This window comes from Ailuropoda melanoleuca, chromosome 2 (genome assembly GCF_002007445.2).
Source record: "Ailuropoda melanoleuca isolate Jingjing chromosome 2, ASM200744v2, whole genome shotgun sequence".
In the NCBI taxonomy this organism is placed as follows: domain Eukaryota; kingdom Metazoa; phylum Chordata; class Mammalia; order Carnivora; family Ursidae; genus Ailuropoda; species Ailuropoda melanoleuca.
The window spans coordinates 17639129-17657281 of NC_048219.1; the positions used below are offsets into that span (position 1 = coordinate 17639129).

The following is an 18153-nucleotide window of genomic DNA, read 5'->3' on the forward strand; positions in this document are numbered from 1 at the left end:
AGTTTTCTCAGAGCTGACCTGGGCTCAGGTCCCCTCTAGGTGGTCTTGGGCAGGGCCCATCACATCCCTGAGCCTGAGCCTCTGATCCAAACTGCTACCCTGTCGTGGGAAGGGTGCCCCCGCTCCCACTGGATGGTCCACAAGCACTTGGAGCCATGCCTGGCCCACGGTGGGGCTTCGTTAATGTTCGCTCACTGCATCCCACTGAGTTCTCCTAGACAACCCTGGAGGAAGATATTGTTACGCTATTTTGCACTGAGGCGCAGAAAGAAGTGACTTGCCCAAGGTCATTCAGCTGGGAAGCGGCTGCCATGGGCCTAGAGCTCCGGTGCCCAGGCACCTGTCTAAGACCCTGATAGACACAGCCCCGAACCTGAGCCTCTGCCCTCAGTGAATATCAGCTTAGTGTCTCAAGCAAGACCCATCGGTCAGTTGGGCAGAGTGAGTGTGTGTGTGTGTGTGTGTGTGTGTGTGTGTGTGTGTGTGTGTGGTGGTTTGGGCTGGCCCACAGGCTGGAACTCAGCTCATATCAACCCCTGTACCTCCATGCTCGAGCAGACCACAGCTGCTGCCCCCCACAGGGAAGGTGACCCCCTTTCCCTCCTGCATGAGGGTTTTTTCCTGGGGAAAGGAGCTGGCCGCAGTGTGACCAACAGGGCACCTGCCTGCCCCACCCATGCTGGGGTCTGGCCATCTAATGCCCTGCACATGACAGGCATGAGATGGGCACTGGGCTGGGAAGAGGGATTTGTACTCCCCTAATCCGGGGGCTGCAGCCCTCCTCTGTCTTGGCCAGGGCCGTGGGAGAGGGTTGTCTCTGCCCCCCCAACCCAGCGGCCCCAGTTCAGATCCCTGGCACATACCCAGCTCTTCTGCTTGGGGCCTTCCCCTGCCATATTCATGCTCCTCACCCTCCCACGATATGAGCAGAGTTGAGACTTCTGGGGGCAAATGCTGGGGCATTTGGGGCTAATGGAGACACCGTGTTGTGTAGCATTTGGGGCTGAAGGGTGGGGGCAATGTCGGGGGGATTTAGAGCCCATGTTGGGCAAAGTTAGGGGGAGGACCTCATGGGGGTGCAGAGCTGGAGTGTTTGGGGCTAATCCTGGGCCACCCCTTCCTGGAGAAATTTGGCTACAAGTCAGGGAGGCAAATGTGTGGGCTATGCCCCCCCTCGTTGGGCAGTAAACACAGCCGTAGCCCAGGAGACGGGCCCAAACATCCCGGCCCCCCACGGTTATTTATACCAGGACTCCCTCTCCTTCTCAGGCCTGGTCTGGCCTCTCAATCCATGCCTGAGCTGGGCATCCTGAGTGGAGGGTCCAGATCGCTGTCAAGGCAGGGGCCTCAGCAGCAGGCCTGCTCAAACCCCACCAAGGGACTGGGCACTCATCACCTCTCAACAGCCTGCCCATTGCAGGCAGTGGGTCTTGCAGGTCAGAAATGTGCTCATGGAGGCCAACGCCTGGGCAGGAGACTGGAGCCTTGGATTTGCTCTAATCCGCTACCTGACTGTGGTCACTGGCACCCCATAGGGTTCCAGTAGGAGGGAAGGGGCTAGATTAGTGTTTGCAAACTGTTTTAAACATTAGATCTGGCTCCTTAGATGAAATGTGACACAGGAGCACAATATATAAAACATATCAAAGCAACATCGCTCTGGGTGGACTCAAGGGTAGGGGCCCAGAATCCTTCCCATTCAGCCTGTGGCTCTGCATACCACCAACTCAGAGCCTTACACAGCCCTGCTTATTCTAGAACACATTCCACGTAACCCTGCAGTTCCCGGCCCCCAGATCCCTGTGCTGCCTTCAGGGCTTCTACAGGCCTCTTTTCCAGCTCATCATCCCAAGGACCAAGTATATGAACACTTCTAGGACCAAGGGCAGCTGTTTGCAGCCAGTGGAGATGGCACCTAGAAGAGCAGGTGAGGGCAGCCACAGGAGTGTACCCCACGCCCCTCCTGGTGAGGGATGAGCCCAGGGCGGGAAGAGAAGAGGGCACTGGAAGGGCTGGGGACTGGAAGGTAGCAACCCCTCCCTGCCAGATTCCAGCACGCAACTCCAAAGAGTCCCAGATCTTAAATTCAAACCTGGCCTTCCAGATTGTTATGAAGGTGTAGGTGTCAGGAAGGGTGGAACATATTTTATCTAACAGTTTGTTAGCTTGATTTAAAACTTTTCAATATTTAGACTAATAGTCTGTGGGTCCCCATCTGTACCCTTTCCCCAGCCCTGCCAGTGTTTGGGGTGGGCTTGCAATGGCCCTCACTCTACCTACCCACCTCTGCAGCCATCCCAAGATGCCCTTACCCAGAGCCCGAAGCTTCATAGAATAGTGGCAAAATCCTGACTCACTGATGCTCAAGGCCCTGGTGACCTGGGTCTTGCTGTTCCCTCCCAGATACTGTCCGAGCATCTAATCAGCCAGCCTGGGGGATGTGGGGGAGTCACAACTGGCCTTGCCCTTGGTGGATGGATCCTAATGAGGTGGTGGTGGGTGGGGGATGGACAGAGGCAGAAACAGCCTCAGCACAAGGGAGTCCAGGGCTACCCAGAAGGGGCCAGGAATCCCAAGGGGCTGGGGGAGCACGGCTTCCTGTAGCAGAGCAGGGATTCTTGGGGAGGAAGGGGGTCCATCCCAAGGAGGGGAGAGAGCACAAAGTCACCAAGGTAGAAATGTACAGGGTATGGAGGGGTGGAGTGTGGCTGATGCTTGTGTGTTCACAGCCTCACGCTCTGGGGTGAGGAGCTTGGATTTTAGATGGTACACAGTAAGGAGCCACTGTAGGATTGTAAATGGGGAGGGAGCACTCAGACAGCCAGAGGGAAGTGGATTGGAACTAGTCAGTCAGTGAAGAAGTGGTTGGAGGGAGGGGGAAGGGGCTTAGTCCCTGGACAGACAGGAGTGGAAGTGGGAGGCTAGGAAGAAAGAGCTGATCTCCACTCTGCTTTCTGGAATCTCTTCCTCTATCTTCTCCTGCTTTCTGCCCCCCCCCCCAGGCCTCTATGGCCCTGTGTCTCCACGCTGGGGAGAAGGCCGCCTTATCCCAAACCCACCGCCCTAAGGAAGACCACCTCACACTGGTGAAGAGTGGGAGGCCACAGCTGTATAAGAGGGGACATGCTCGTTCATTCATTCACTTACTCACTCAACACATATTTATTGATGACATACAATGCATCAAGCCCTGTTCTAGGTGTGGGAGAGATAGTGGTGAACAGGATAAAGTCACAGGATTCATGGAGCTGACACTATGGGGGCATCAGAGACCAGAAACTGTAACTTTCCCTGGCCTCCACCCTCTGGCTCACTGGTGCATGCTCCTGCATGCCTGGGAGGGGGGACTTTCTCCATTACTCACTCATTTGTTCCAGCTGCCCTAGGATCAGAACCCCGGTCTCACGACACTGACGAGGGGGGTCCAATGCCCAGGGCCCTGACCCCAGGGACCATTCATCTCTCTAAGAGGAGTCCAGGCCTGAGCATCAGGTCTGGGCTCAGGCCCTGGTTCTTTTCACTCACGAATGACTTGGAGCCCCTTATGAGGACCTTCCTGGCCTCGGTTTCTTTATCTGTTAAGTGGGGCTTTGGGGGAGGCCCTGAGGAAATGAGGGGAGGAAAAGACCAGTCAATTCCAGTATTCCCCACTGGTGGACAGGGAGGTGAAAGGATGACAAGGGCTCAAAATCATCATCATTATCCACGCAAGATGATAATGGCTGCCATCTACTGTGTTCGCTGTGGGCCAACCTCATGCATCTTCTCATTTCATTTATTCCTCACAACCAGCTCTTTATCTTCCCTCCCCATTTTCCAGATGAGGAAACTGAGTCTCTGTAAGGTGAAATGACTTGCTGGAGGCCACAGCAAACCTAGCTGACTCTGGGAGCCCTTAAGAACGGTGCTATGAGGGTGCTGCCTGGCACCTGCCCTCCTGGGCACTCAGCCTCGAGAGTAGTAACCCAGCCCTGGTGCCCCCCCCTCCGCCATTGCCTTCGGGGGCTGGCACCATCCGGAGCCTGGGCACTGGGTCCTGAGACACTGGGCCAGGACAGTACGAGGGGCTGGATCAGGCCAGGACCCGACTTAGGGGCCTTGGCATCTCTGTGCCCTGGGGCGCTCAATGCCCACACCCCGCTTTGGTGGGTGGGCGAGCCCCGGGCAGTCAGGGTGTCGCGCCCCCCTCTCCGCCCGCGTCCTCGGGGACGCGGCGGCACCTTCACACTTTCCGCTTGGCCCGCTGCTCGCCTTTCAGGCCGCCGTGTTTTCAATTGTTAATTTGGAAACGGAAAAAGAAGCCGGCGGGGCGGGGGAGGCCGCAAGGAGGTAACCGGAGCCGCAGCGCCGCCCCCGCCCCGCCTGCGCGCGGTGCCTGGTGTCGGCGAAGCTCCGCCCCTCCCGAGGACGACCCCCCCAGGACCCCGCCCACCTCAGCGCTCGCCCCCAGCCTGCCCCGCCCCTTCCAGTAAGCCCCTCCCCGCGTCGAGGAGGCGGGGCCGACCCTGCGGACCCCAGAGCGCCGAGCGGCCGTGCGTCGGCCGCAAAGGAAGGGGCCCCTGCAGGGGAAGCGGGTGGAGGGCCGGGCAGAGGGAGGAGTCCCCCCGGAGCCCTCCTCCCAGGAGCCCCTCCCTCTGCAGAGGAGTCCCGCCTGAAGTCAGCCTCTTCTGTGTCCCTAAGTGAACCCAAGCCTTTCTGCAACCCCTCAGCGCGGGGTGCATTGGGCCGGACCCCTGCCTCCAGACTGCTGCACCAGGGATCCCTGGCGCCATTAGACAGACGAAGAAACTGAGTCCCCGAGAGGGACAGCTCCCTTGCTCAGGGTCCCGCAAGACAAGGTCCAATTCTTGAGCCTGGCAGAGGTCAGGGTCAGGGCCGAATTCAAGCCTTGCTCCTTTGGCTCTGATACTTGCAGGGTTCTGTCTTCCTCCTTTTCTCTCTGCTGGAAGAGGAGGGGGCGTCAGGACCAGAGAGTTGCAATACGTCCCCTTCGCGGACCTCCAGCGCCCTTTGTGTGGTGAATAAGCTGTTGGAAGTTTCTCTCTGGTCTACCGGGACTCCTTGCTATTATTATTCAATTATAGAGGAGCTCCGGAGATGACTTTCCATGCAAATGAGCACCATGCAAATGACATGTAAAAGATCCTCTTCTCAGACTCCAGAAGCGCCTCGGGACTGGCCGCGGTCAGGAGCTGCTAGGGCCTCACTCGCCACTGGGGAAGCTGAAATCACCGTGGAGCGGAAAACAGGGTCCTCAGAGACCCTTCCTCAGGAGTAAAGCCAGACTCAGAGACAGCTTCCCACCGCCTCAGCTGAGTGGTGGCAGAGTCGGGATGGAGAGCCCACTGACCTAGGTTCCTAGCTCTGTCCACACCCCTATACCTTGCCTTCTGCAGCCCCTAGCCCCGGCAAAGGGCAGAGAGCCACCAAGCAGGCTCCTGGCTCTTAGAGAACTCTGGATCAGCCCCAACTAGGGGCCCCGCAGCCTCTTCCATTAAAGGCAGACCTGAAAGGCCGTCTGTATCCTACTTCTGGCTTCCAGCCTCGGTGAGACCCTCTGAACCACCCTTCCACCTTGGCTGTGGAACAGGCCCAGAGAAGTTGTGCTCCTGGCCCAAGGTCATACAGCAAACCTTTTCTAGCTGTCAGGGCCCACTGGCGTCGGTCTTGCTGATTTCAGTCTGGCTGGACCTGGCTTTGGGCTTCCCATGGGGAGCGAGGCTCTCAGGGCAGCTGTAACCAACTGCCCTAGGTGTGGCCCATGAGTTTGCATACTGCTTTGCTTACTGGTAGCAAAGGCATTGAAACAGCTCTCCCCACCATGCCCCCTAAGCCTCGCACTGGGTGGGATTCTCAGACGCTGAGTCTGCCCCACTCCCAGGCTGGGCTCAACCTTCGGGCCTGTACTTCCCAGGCGGCCCGGCCTTCCCGGAATCTGCTGTTCCACCCTGTCAGCTCTTGGTGCCCTCTCTGCTCCAGGAGTGCTGACGACCAAGTGTTGGGGACAAAGCTCTGCCCTGGTTTGGATTCTTCCGTCCCTCCCTCCCCCTACCCCCTTTGCAAAGGTCTGCTGATTCAGAGGACAGAAGGCTTCTTAGGGGTGACCCTGACCCCGGCCAGGCTCAAGTAGCTGGAGGCCTGGGCCATCCTTGAACCCAGTGCCACCCTGTCACATACAGCAGGAAGGGCAGGGATAAGGCCCCAGCCCGATGCTTAGATGAGGGAATTTCTGAGGTGGGAGTGAGGGACAGGTGCCTGGGTCGTCCTACAGGAAGAGGAGAAAGAAATCAAAAGAATATTACTCGAGGAATCAGGAAATCTGGGTGCCAGACCCAGCTCTGCCTCTGATCTAGGGTATGATCACAGCGTAGGTCTCTGGGACTCAGTTTCCCCTGTATAAATGAGAAGATTGATTCACTCTAAGAGATCTTTCTGCACTAACACAGAGTCAGTATCTGCTCACCTCCTGCCACGTCTGTCCCCCTAGTACAAGTCACCGGCATCTTTGCTTGGATCATACAGCCGTGGGGGCAAATGCCATTACCCCGTCCCCGCTCCGCACCACTGCCTGTTCTCTATTCAACAGCACTTGCTGTTGCAAATGCAAGTCGGATGGCATTACTCCCTGCCCAGAACTCTGCATCTCACTTGGAGTGAGAGCCGAAACCCTCACAGGGCTGGTAGCTGATATACTTCCCACCTTCACTGCCTCTCTGCCCTCACCGCCCACCGCTGGCCCCTTCCTCACTCCGCTCTGGGGACATTCTCTTTCTTTCTTTTTCTCTCCTTTTCTTTCTTTCTTTCTTTCTTTCTTTCTTTCTTTCTTTCTTTCTTTCTTTCTTCTTTCAGATTTTATTTATTTATTTGACACAGAGAGCACAAGCAGGGGGAGCAGCAGGGGGAGGGGGAGAAGCAGGCTCCCCGCTGAGCAAGGAGCCGGATGCGGGACTTGATTCCAGGACCCTGGGATCATGACCTGAGCCCAAGGCAGATGCTTAACCAGCTAAGCCACCCAGGTGCCCTTGGGGGCACTCCTTTCTCGATGGTCTAGAACATACGAGGCACCCTCTGGCTCAGGTTTTTACACTTGCTTTGTCTCTCTGCTCAGAACCCTACTTTCCCAGATACCCCTATGGCTCACTCGCTCATCTCCTTGGGATCTCTGCTGGAAAGTCACCTTCTCAATGCTGCTTTCCCCAACCACTCTCCATACAACAGTCTCCAGCTCCCATACCAATGTTCCCTCTCTCCTTTACCCACTTAATGTTCTTCCATCATCATCTCACATTTTTTTTTGGTAAGCTCCACATGCAACGTGGGGCTCGAACCCACGACCCTAAGATCGAGAGTTGCATGCTCCACCAACTGAGCCAGCCAGGCGCCCTAAGTAAACTTTGGGCCCAACGTGGGGCGCAGATCACATTTTGAACTTTACTTGCTTATTCTCCATCTCCCCCGCGAGCATGCACACCCCGCGAATCCCTGAGGGGCTGAGGGAAGACCCTGGTGCTGGCCTGGGAGCCGCTGCCTGCCCTGATTCACTCTCACCCCACCTGCTGCAGGGAGGGTGGAGATGCCCGGCCAGGAGCAGCCAGCAGGGCAGCAGCGGTGGCACACTGGGGGGTGGGTGATGTCTGGGGTCCCGCGCCTAGAGGGTGCGCTCTTTCTGGGAGCTTCCGCCCGGCACCCACTCTGAGCTGGACACAGGGCATTCAAGGTGAAAAGGACAAGAACCAGCTGTTGGTCTGTGGGGGGAGGTGGCTCCGCCAACAGCTTTGCTCCAGTTGAAGTGAACGTCGTGGTAATGGAGGTGGGCATGGGGGGAGTGGAATGCAGGGAGCCTGAGGTGGGCTCCCCCCGACCCAGCCACACTGGAGGACAGGCAGACAGGGCATGAGCAAAGCCTGGGAGGGAAAAGCTGCTGGCTTTTGTGGGGGAATAGAGCTGGGACAATGCAGTGTCCAGGGCGGGGTGGGGCTCTGCGCGGTGGGGAGTGAGGTGGTGGGGCGGTGAGGGCCGTCCTTGCAACCGTGCTTGGGAGCTTGGGCCTGAGCCTGTAAGTTGGTGGATTTCACACTTTTTAAAAAAGCAGCAAAGCTCTTCGTTCAAAGGAAATCTCATGCCAAGCCCAGAATGTAGAACTGAGTCACCGAATCCGCATGGAGCTGCTCAGGTGGAGCGGGGGGAAGGCTCCCATTGGCTCTCTTGTTGAAGCTTTCAGAAGGCAGGCTGCCTGTGTTCCACTCCTTATTTCACTTGCATCTCGCTGGCCTGCTGGGGAGCCCACGCTCCCTGTTTATTTGAGGAGTCAGTGCTGCCCGGCCAGCCCCAAACAGAGGGATGGCCCCTGTGCCCTCCTTGTGCCCACCCTTGACATGTTGCTCAGCCCCCTCACCTGGCGTCCGCGCCAGGTAGTCTGGCTGGCATGGCGGGGGGAAGCAGCGTGAAGGAGTGGGAGGGTTTGGAACTGGTCCAGGTGGGAGAGGACCAGGCTATGACTCATTAAACACCTGGTCCAGAAGACGCTGCCTTCCACATCCTAGTGGGCCTGAGACCATTCACACTAGCCCAAGACTAACGGGCATGTGGAGGCAAAGGACCCCCTCCTGCCAGGAAAGGGAAGAATTTCGTGGCATCACCGAGGGAAGCCCGTCAGGGCTTCACAGAACGGAGGAGGGGAGATGAGATTCTGGAACGGCGGCCTCATGTCCATTTTTCTTTGCACCCTTGCCAGCTTTCCTCTGTGGTTCTTTGTTCCATCCCCAAGAAAGGCAACCTGACTGGCTGGGCCCGACCTAGAGGGGACCTTTCTCGGGTCAGTGTCCAGCTCTAGATGAGTCAATGGTGGCCAGGAGGCAGCGCGGAGCGGCGTGGTACCACGTACGGTTGGTCCTTCCGGGCTGCGGTGGCTGTCAGAGCTGTCCCCCGGGCTGCCCACGCCCTTGTACACCTTGTGCGTTGTCAAGGGGCCTGGCCCAGAAGACGTCAGTGGCACTGAAATCCAGCCCTGCTTAGGGCTCGGTCAGCCCAGAACAAGGGATGCCTGTTTCTAGTGGTCCTTCCACAGGGGTCAACTTCTTATAATTTTTCAGGCTAAAGGGAACGCCTTTTTCTAATTGGTCTTCCAAGAGAGGGCATTTTTTTCATATTTTGTACTATGTGCTGGCAACCGCTGTCCCTCCAGGGACATCCTCAAGGAATCTGGAACTAAGCTGAAGGCTCAGCCCTCTCCCCTCCCCCCTACTCTGGAGAGTAGTGAGACTGAAGGGACTTGAGCCTTCACTGAGTGTGCCCCACCTTCCTGTTGTGGACAGGGAAACTGAGGCTCCCTTGAGACCTCGTCCCTAACCCTGAGCCCCCAGGATAGGCCTCTGGCCCAGAGCAGCAGCGGCCGCAGCAGCAGCCCTGGTGTGGGGCCCTGGGTCACGTGCTTTTGCTCCCTTTGCCATATTTAGAATCGCTGGATCAGGGCAAACTTCTTGTCCCAGCCCCTGAGGATTCTTGGAAAGAGCCTCACTCTGAGGCCTGGCTGACTGCCCCTCCCCTCTATCCCCCTGCAAGAGAAAGTAAGAGCCTGCTCTCCCCAGAGAAGCCTGGGGCCCTCCAGGCCACACCGCACCCCCCTGTCAGGGGGAGCCCCTGAAGCCTAGCTGAGGTGCCTTCTTCAGTATCAACTCTGGTTTGGGGTTTCAGAAGCCCTTTTCTGCTGGAAGGTGATGAGGTTATGGCCTCTGTCCTCCAGGAACCTTGGCTGAATGGGGACAGACTGGCCCTCGCTGTCCCCAGGGGGAAGATAGAAACTTGGCTTTGGGGTCCTGTTCTGGGTGGGGTCACACAGTCCCAAGGCCAGTTGTAGAAATGAGGGAGCAAGCTGGTGGCCATGAAGGCGGCAGACACTGGCAGGGCTGTCTGGGAGGAGGGACACTGGAGAGAAGGAAGGAGTCCCAGGAGGAAGAAAGGGGCCTGGCCTGGTTCTGCATTTACTTTGGCCGGGTGGGGGGCGGGGGTATCCCCTCATCCCACGTGGCTGCTTTCCTCCCTCAGGGTCATCAAGCCTTAAAAACAAAACCAAAAAAGTCCCAAACCAAACCAAATCAAAAATGCATGTGTGGTGCACCTGTGGTGTTCTGGATCTTTCCTCCCATCCTTACAGTAGGGTAGAAAGGTCCGGTGTTCCCCAGGGCCCCTTCTAGGGCCTGGTCTGTTCCCTCCACACTGGCTGTTCAAACCTCCCGTACCTCTGCTCCTGGCCTCCTCGGAGAAGGAGGCGTGACTCCTCCATCCCAGAGGAGGTCGCCGCCCGCCCCCAGGGAGCGCTCTGGCCTCCAGGTCCCCCAACCTCCTGTCCCACCTAGCCCCTCCCCCTGGCTGCCTGTCCCAAGCTGGCAGGGTCCTTTCTGCTTAGCACCAGCCCTGCCCTGCTCTGGATCCCAGCCTCCCCACTGCCCTGGGGCCTTCATTCCATTGATCACTCCCTCGCTCTCCCCCATCTTCAAGTTCTCCCTCTCTCCTGGCTTCTTCCACTCTGGCTCTCACGTCTTAAAATAAGAAACCAAAGCCCGCTCTCTGTGCTCGGCATCCTCCTCCAGCCATTGTCTGCCTCTACTCAGTGCCGGCATGGGCAGACTTCTTCAGCTATCTGTATGCCCACTGTTCCCTCTTTCTCATGCCCCTCCACGTCTCCATCCCCCCCGGGCCTGCGCCATTCCCCCCGCCATGTGCTGCCCCTTGCCAAGGTGCCCAGTGACCAACCTGTCACCAAATCCAGTGGACATTTTTCAGGTCTTATCTTGTTTGGTCTCTTGGCAGCATTTGACGCTGTCATTCACTCCCTTCTTGAAACCCTCTCGCTTGGTGTCTCTGCCACCTCTTTGTCCTGGTTTCCCTCCCGGCTTGCGGGCAGCTCCTTCCTCATCTGGGTGGAGCGTGTCTCCTCCCTCTGCGCCCCTGGGGTCCCACTGGGTCCTCCTTGAAATGTGCTGCATGTTCTCTGAACTGTCTTGGCCACTACCGTGGCCTCTACCCTCCATGTGCCCCAAATCCGCATTTCCAGCTCGGTCTCCCTCTTCACGCCCTTGAGTGTTTGCCTATGTGCCATGGCCCAAAAGGAGCTCCTCACCCCCACCTGTCCCTCCAGCAGGGTCTCCCGTCTCTGCTCACTCATGGCACCTTCATCCACCTGGTGCCCACACCAGAACTGGGAGGGCCATTCTCCCTCCTTGTCCCCATTTCCAGATCATCACCAAATCCTACTCCCTGAACCCTCCATCTGTCCACTTCTCTTCGGTGCTGTCACCCTTGTCTCTCATCTGAATTATTGTGGAACTTTCTACCTGCTTTTCCCTGGTCAGTCTCACCCCCTCCGGTCCATGCTCCACACTACCCCTGAGTGGTAATCCTGAAACACCTATCACACAAGTCGTTCCTCTCCCGACACTCTTCATTGTCTCCCGGTGGCCTCGCGGATACCGTTCGTAATGCCTGGATCCGGCCCTCTGGATTCTCCACGGCACCTTCGCTCTGGACCCACATCATCCAGAACTGCTGTAGACAGGCCCTCACAACCCTGGTGCCCTTCCCTGCTGGGGGCACTGGCTGTCACCTCCCCCAAGTCCTCACGGATCCCTCCGCTTTGGCTCTGTGGAAGCTGTCTTAGGGCTTCTCCCAACCCCTTGGCATCCTGTTATCCCCTCGTCCATCACATCATCGCTTTGCAGTACTTGTTCGTTTCTCAGGGGGTCTGGGTTATTCATTTCTGGCTTTACAGTCAACCCGGCTGAGTGCAGATGGCAGATAACGTTTATCACGTGAACGTAGCTCAGAGGTTGGGAGATAACCCCTTTTCCACTGTGCGACCCCAACTCCCATCCCTACCTCTTCAGGCTCCAAGCATCTGTCTCTTCGGGGACATCCCCAGAGAATCTGGAACCAAGCTCGTGGCTGACACTCTCCCTTCTACCCCTCTGCTGGAGAGTCATAAAACTGATGTCCCCCACCTCATGTTGCAGACAGGGAAACGGAGGCCCAGAGGGGTCGTATGGCTTGGTGGTCCAGGTGGGCTTGGGTTTAGGTCCCGGCCTTACGACTTTGGACAATCTAGTATACTTTTCTTTTTTTCCTTTTAAATAACAGCTTTATCGAGCTCTCATTCACATACCATAAAATCCCCGCTTACCATTCCGTGTGTTTTAGTGTATTCACAGGGTTGTGCAGCCATCATAGCCTGCCTCTCTGAGCCTGTGCTTTCTCATTGGTATGCCTTGGGTGATTATGGTACTGCTCACAGGGCGGTTGTGAGAAGTAATTTGAAAAAAGCATGTAGAGGGCTTGGCACAGTGTCTGGCCAATAGGAAGCCCACAGCCAGCAAGAGCAGTTTGAGGGGGTCACACGGTGAATCGGAGGTGAAGCTGATGTTGGCATGAGGCCCATGTTCCCAGCAGGGCCGTGCTCGCTCCCCCTGCCCTGTGGCTGTGTCTGCAGTGATTTCGGGAAGGTGGTGGGGGCAGGGGGAGGCGGGGGAGGCAATAATTGCGGTTGTTTAAAAAGCCATGAGCTGGCTAATGATTGAATCAGCCGCAACCTCTCCTAGCAGCTGAGCCAGTGATTCTCAAAGTGTGGTTCCTGGAGGGGCACCATCAGTGTCACCGGGACCTTTGTAGACATCCCAATTCTCCGGTCCCACCTCGTACTTACATTCTAGGGGTGAGGCCCAGAAGTCAGTATCTTAACAAGTCCTCCGGGTGATTCTGACACCAGCTGTAGTTCGAGAACCATGGAACTAAGCAAACTGTCTACCCTTTCGGTCTCTAATCTCCTTGCTTCCTTCCTGAAGGAGCGGGGTAGTCACGGCATGGGGGTGGGGGTGCAGAAGGGCTGTAATGAGTCTCAAGATAAGCCCAGCCGGGGAGAGTCAGCCAGGCAGCACCCATGCGTCCCAGCTCTGCCTCCTGGGTCTGGCAAGGAAGAGCGTGGGCCCCAAATTGCATCCAGACATCATGGGCAAAGATGATCGGAAAAGTGCATGTCAGTCTGACCTCTTTGTTGGGGCAATTCTAGAGAGCCCAAGCCAGCCGGCTCCTGTGTGCTATCTCTAATTGTTGAGACAGAGAACTTGAGGCTCCAGAGGGGACTAGAGACAGCCCTTCGTCCTTATTTGTTGCATGAATGAAGCCATACGCCGGTTCTGACAGACATGGCAACACCTCGGCTTCAGACTCCTTCTCTCCGTCTCCTCTCTGCCTAAGCTCCAGACGTTGGTCTCCCTTCTGCTGTCCCAAGAGTGGGTGTCTGTGTCAGGACCCCTCAGGAGGACCAAGGTAGGCTGAGAGATCACACTGATTCACTGTGTGATTTGGGGCAAGTCTGTCCATCCCTGAGTGCCATTTCTTCCTCTGGAAGATGGGGATAATTATTTAGGTGCCTGGGACACAAGACGTTCTCTATCAGATTCAGTTTATCTGTTCCACTGTATTGAGTATTGAGGGTGGAGAAACTCTCACCCAGTGTATGAAGGCAGGGGAGGTAAAGCTCTGGGGCTTGTGAAACAGCGTCTACCACATGGAGCTGGTCAAGGTCAGAGACCTGCCTTCTCTTCCCTTCTCGGAAGGATGGTGGGGAGTCCAACAGGTCAGGGAGGGATATGCCTAGAGCTTTGGAAGCCTTCTCAGCGGAGACAAACTGGGGGCTTTGGTGCCATGGTGTTTTAATGTTTGTTTCATGTGAATTTCTGCTCTTCATTTACTCAGTCTATGAAAAAATAAGTAAAGCTGAGCAAGGAAAGAGAGAGTGGGGATGGGGCCATTGTTTTGGAGAGGGGGTGGCTGGGGAAGGCCTCTCCAGGAAGTGATGTTTGAACAGAGACCTGGATGAGTAAGGGAGCAATAAATAGGCAGAGGAAGCAGCAAAACCGATGCAAAGCCTGGAGGTGGAAATAAGTCTGGTGTTCCAGGAATGGCATGGAGGTCAGGATGGTTGGAGCACAGTGATGGAGGGGCGGGAGGGAGGGGATCAAGTCTGCGAGGTGGGGTGGGGGCCAGAGCTCACAGGGCCTTCCTGCACACGCTGAGTTTAGCTTTCACTCTCCAGATGGGATGGGAAGTCAGTTCTGAGGAGAGTGATGAGTTCCAGCTTTGCAGGGAGATCACCCCAGCTGCTGTGAAGACAGTGGGTCCCAGTTGGGCCAGAGTGGAGGCGGGGAGGCCAGTCGGAGGTGAGATGGTGACGGCTTAGGCAGGGTGGTGAGCTGTGGTCTCTCCAGGGATTTATTCTGAAGGTAGAGCCACAGAAAATGCTAAATGACAGGAGGTGGAGGGTTAGCGAGAGGAAAAACCAAAGGCACTCTTAGCTATTTGGCCAAGCCCCTGGATGGCAGGTGGTGCTACTGATGGGGATAGGGAGACAGGAGGGGAAGAAGATTTGAGGGCAAGTCGAGTTTGGTTTTGACATGTTCGGTTTGAGAGGCCACCAGACATCTGAGAAAGACATGCTGAGTGGCCAGTTGGACATGTGAGCTGGACTCGGGTGGGGAGAGGCCGCCACACCCAGACACCTGCGAAATGGCAAAGGCTATTGTGGTAAAGGGGTGGGGACAGGATTAAAGGTGGCTCTGTCTCTGTATATTTAAGGAAATGCATTTTAAAATTCCTATTAGTTTGTTATTATCCCTGTTTATTTATTTTTAAAGATTTTATTTTTTTATTTGAGAGAGAGTGTGTGCAGGGAGGGGCAGAGGGAGAGAGAGAGAATCTCAAGCAGGCTCCACGGCCAGCTTGGAGCCCCGTTGCGCTGCATCCCAGGACCCTGAGATTATGACCTTAGCTGAAACCAAAAGTGGGGCGCTCAATGAACTGAGTCAACCAGGCGCCCCTACCCCAGTTTATTCTAAAAGGTAAGAGGAAGTGCAGATAAGCACAAAAGCAAAACAAAAGCTAAATTGCTCTTAATTTTGCCACCCAGAGATAAGCCCTGCTGATTCTTGGTATGAATATAAAAAAAAATCTATATTTTAGGGGCACCTGGGAGATTCAGTTGGTTAAGCACCTGCCTTCAGCTCAAGTCATGATCTCAGAGTCCTAGGATCAGCCCTGCATGGGGCTCTCTGCTCAGCAGGGAGTCTGCTTCTCTCTCTCCCTCTGTGCTAGTGCTCTCTCTCTCTCTCAAATAAATAAATAAAATCTTTAAAAAATTCTATATTTTAAAAATGAGGATCACCTTGCCCTTCAGATTTGATTATCTGCTTTTTTCATTTAACCCATAGTGATGTGTCCATTTTATAGATGTGTAACTATTGACATGGAAAGAACAGTGTTGAGAAAAACAAATTTCTGAAAGCCCCAGCAGGAAGCCCCTCGTGTGGCCCACTTACCTGAGGATCTGAGGTCAGCGAGCAGTGGGGACGGCAGGATTCCTGTTCAGGGCTGGGGTGAAGTCCTGTCAAGAGTTGGCTGCACCTCTTCCCAGGGGCGGGGGCTGGATGAGATGACCTCAGCGGGGGGCCCTCTGTCCCTGAGTCAGTGGCAGTCCCCCTCCCTGGGGGATGTGGCTGCTGCGTTTTTCTGTGGTTAATTATTGAACACGAGGAGCTGGTGCACTCCGTCTTTGCTGACTCAGCTCTTGCCTGGAACTGGCCAAGGAGGCCTCCTCCTCACTTATTCATTCAAAACCCTTTACTGACATCTGCCACCTACCTCCTCTCTCCAGGGGCATGTGCTGGCTTGCAGCGCTAAGCTTGCCCTCCAAGCAGGCTGGGAGCCCCTGTCCAAGGAGGGCTGTAAGTCCTTTCCATGTCTGTCCTCCCATCAGCTCCCACTGGACAGAGAAGCTCAGAGAAGGTAGGTGACCGTACAAGCTGGATCAGGATTTGAACCTAAGTCTCTCGGACCCTGAGCCCATGCCTTTGCCACCGTGAAACAAGAACACAAATAAAGCCATGTGGAAAGTGACTTGGGCCACATATATGCAGGCAAGCCCTGGGAAGTGGCATTCTACGGAGGGACCAGGGGGGCGGAGGGCGTGCCCACGGGCTCCCCAGAGCAGAGGGTGAGCAGAGTTTGAGCAGGCCCCGAAGGCGGGGTGTTTCAGGCAGAATGCCGTGTCAGCAGTCCCAGGTGGGGAGACTCTGGGAACATCTGGGGAAGGCTGTGGGTTGGCTCACAAAGGCTGTGTTTCCAGAGCAGCCCGTTCCCTCTGGAGTCTCTTCCAAAGGGCACATGCGTGTCGAGGAGCGCTTCTGGGAGTCTGACTCGGTTTCTTTCCCCGCATCTGCAGCCTGTGGCCCTCAGCCTGGCCTGCCTTGCGTATTCACATGCTGTCCGAGGCCCCAAGGCCACCAACTTCTCTCCTCATGCCCTTTACCCCTCTTCCCACCCCCTGGGAAGTGGGGAACGCGCACTCTAATCTCACCTCTGTCCTGGACATACTGACTGACCTTGGGCGAGTCCCTTTCCTTGTCTGGGTCTCAGTTTCCTCATGTGTGCAACTGGGGTTGAGGGAAGTGTTGGACGAGCTGGGTTATAAAGTTCTTTCCATTTCTAAACATCTCTTTCTGGCTTCCCACTGCCCTCAGGGGAGTCGCAGGCCCTGAGGCCTTAACCCCCTCCTCATACCCTGTCCCCCTCTGCATCCTTCCCTTCTTCCCTGTCCTCCCTAGTCTCCCTTCCTTTCATAGCTGTCTCATTCTTTAATTCCATAAGAGCCCACAAAGACAGAGGCAGATGTCCCCATTCTGCGAATGAAGCGATGCCCCTGCCACCTTGGCGTTTGCAGGGAGCAGGGACGCCTCCCTCGGCCGCCGGCCTTCCCTGGCCCCTCAGCTGGCCTCTGGGCTACTTTTCTTAAGACCATCTTAAAACTGAGCCAGGGACTGAGGACACCACCTGCGAGTGGCTGAGCCCGCAGGTGCTTCCTGACCATGGGACCGCGAGCCGGTCCGTTTCCACCGCCAGCCCGGACGGACCTGCCCCCCACAGCAGCGTGGCCCCTTCTCTGAGCGGCAGGCTGCAGCAAAAGGGCAACGGAGAGGGTGGCAGGTGTCTGTGAGCTCCGCAGCCTGGAGCGTGGGGGCTTCTCCCTTTGGTGTCCAGACGGAACCACAACTCCAGACGGATTCTGACTCTGATTCTGCTTTCCAGAAAATTCTTCCCAAATCATGCTTCCCTCCTCCCGCAACTCCACAGGCCCCCGCCAGAGTCTCCTTGGCTGTCCTGTCCGTGCAGCAGTCTAACCCTCTCCCTGCTGCTGTTGCAGATTTTTGCTGGTCTTCAGCTGCCTGGTGCTGTCTGTGCTGTCCACTATTCAGGAGCACCAGGAACTTGCCAACGAATGTCTCCTCATCTTGGTGAGTGCCAGAGTCTAGGTTCTGGGCGAGGCTGTGTAAGGCAGCCCCTCAGGGCTCAGGGTGGGGGGAGACAGACTTCTACTGCGGCTCAGAGAGTGGCTTGCCGCGCCGTGCTGTGTTGATGGCTGCCCCTGTCTGGACTTCCTGTCCTTCCTTCTAGCCGATGTTGAGGGACCTCGTGCCGCTAAGCCAGGGCTGATGTTGGGCCCAGGGAAGAGGTGAATAAATCCCACTCGTTCTCGGGACCCAAACTGCTAACTCAACCCCTGGTGTGATTTCTTTTTTCCTCTCAATGAAGCACCTTGGAAGTGGACCCCTGACAGAGAGCCACCCCTCATGTCACCCAGTCAGGGTGTCTGGGATAGCTGGCAGGGGGAGGGCTGGGCCAAGAGCAGAAAACCCCACAGGGCTGGTGGACAGGAAGTGGAAGACAGACTTGGGCCTTCTGTCTGTGGAAGGGGCCACGTGCCTTCTGGAATCTTCCTTGGGTCCAGCCAGGTGGTCTGAGGAAATCCTGGTACCCCTAACGCAAGGACTCCGGGCTGGGCCAGTACTGTGTGACCTGGGCCCTTGCTCCTGGAGAGAGACCAGAACTCAGGTCCCTGGCCCCGCAGGAATTCGTGATGATCGTGGTGTTTGGCCTGGAGTACATCATCCGCGTCTGGTCGGCCGGATGCTGCTGCCGCTACCGAGGATGGCAGGGCCGCTTCCGCTTTGCCAGAAAACCCTTCTGTGTCATCGGTGATAAGCCCTGCCCGCCCGCGCCTGACCCCTGACCCCAAGCCCCAGGGCTGACACCCCGACCCAGACCCTGGCT

The 18153-nt window shown here is 56.4% G+C and overlaps 1 protein-coding gene across 1 annotated transcript in view; it reads left to right on the forward strand.

The window, feature by feature from the left end:
* The window catches only part of KCNQ4 (potassium voltage-gated channel subfamily Q member 4), a gene marked incomplete at its 5' end in the record, with an annotated part of 51479 nt that overhangs the window by 12298 nt on the left and 21028 nt on the right, over positions 1–18153 (forward strand). Inside the window, 2 exons of the mRNA XM_034653243.1 lie at positions 17246–17336; positions 17951–18109. Coding sequence (XP_034509134.1) covers positions 17246–17336; positions 17951–18109 — 250 coding nt within the window. The remainder of the gene's footprint in view (positions 1–17245; positions 17337–17950; positions 18110–18153) is intronic.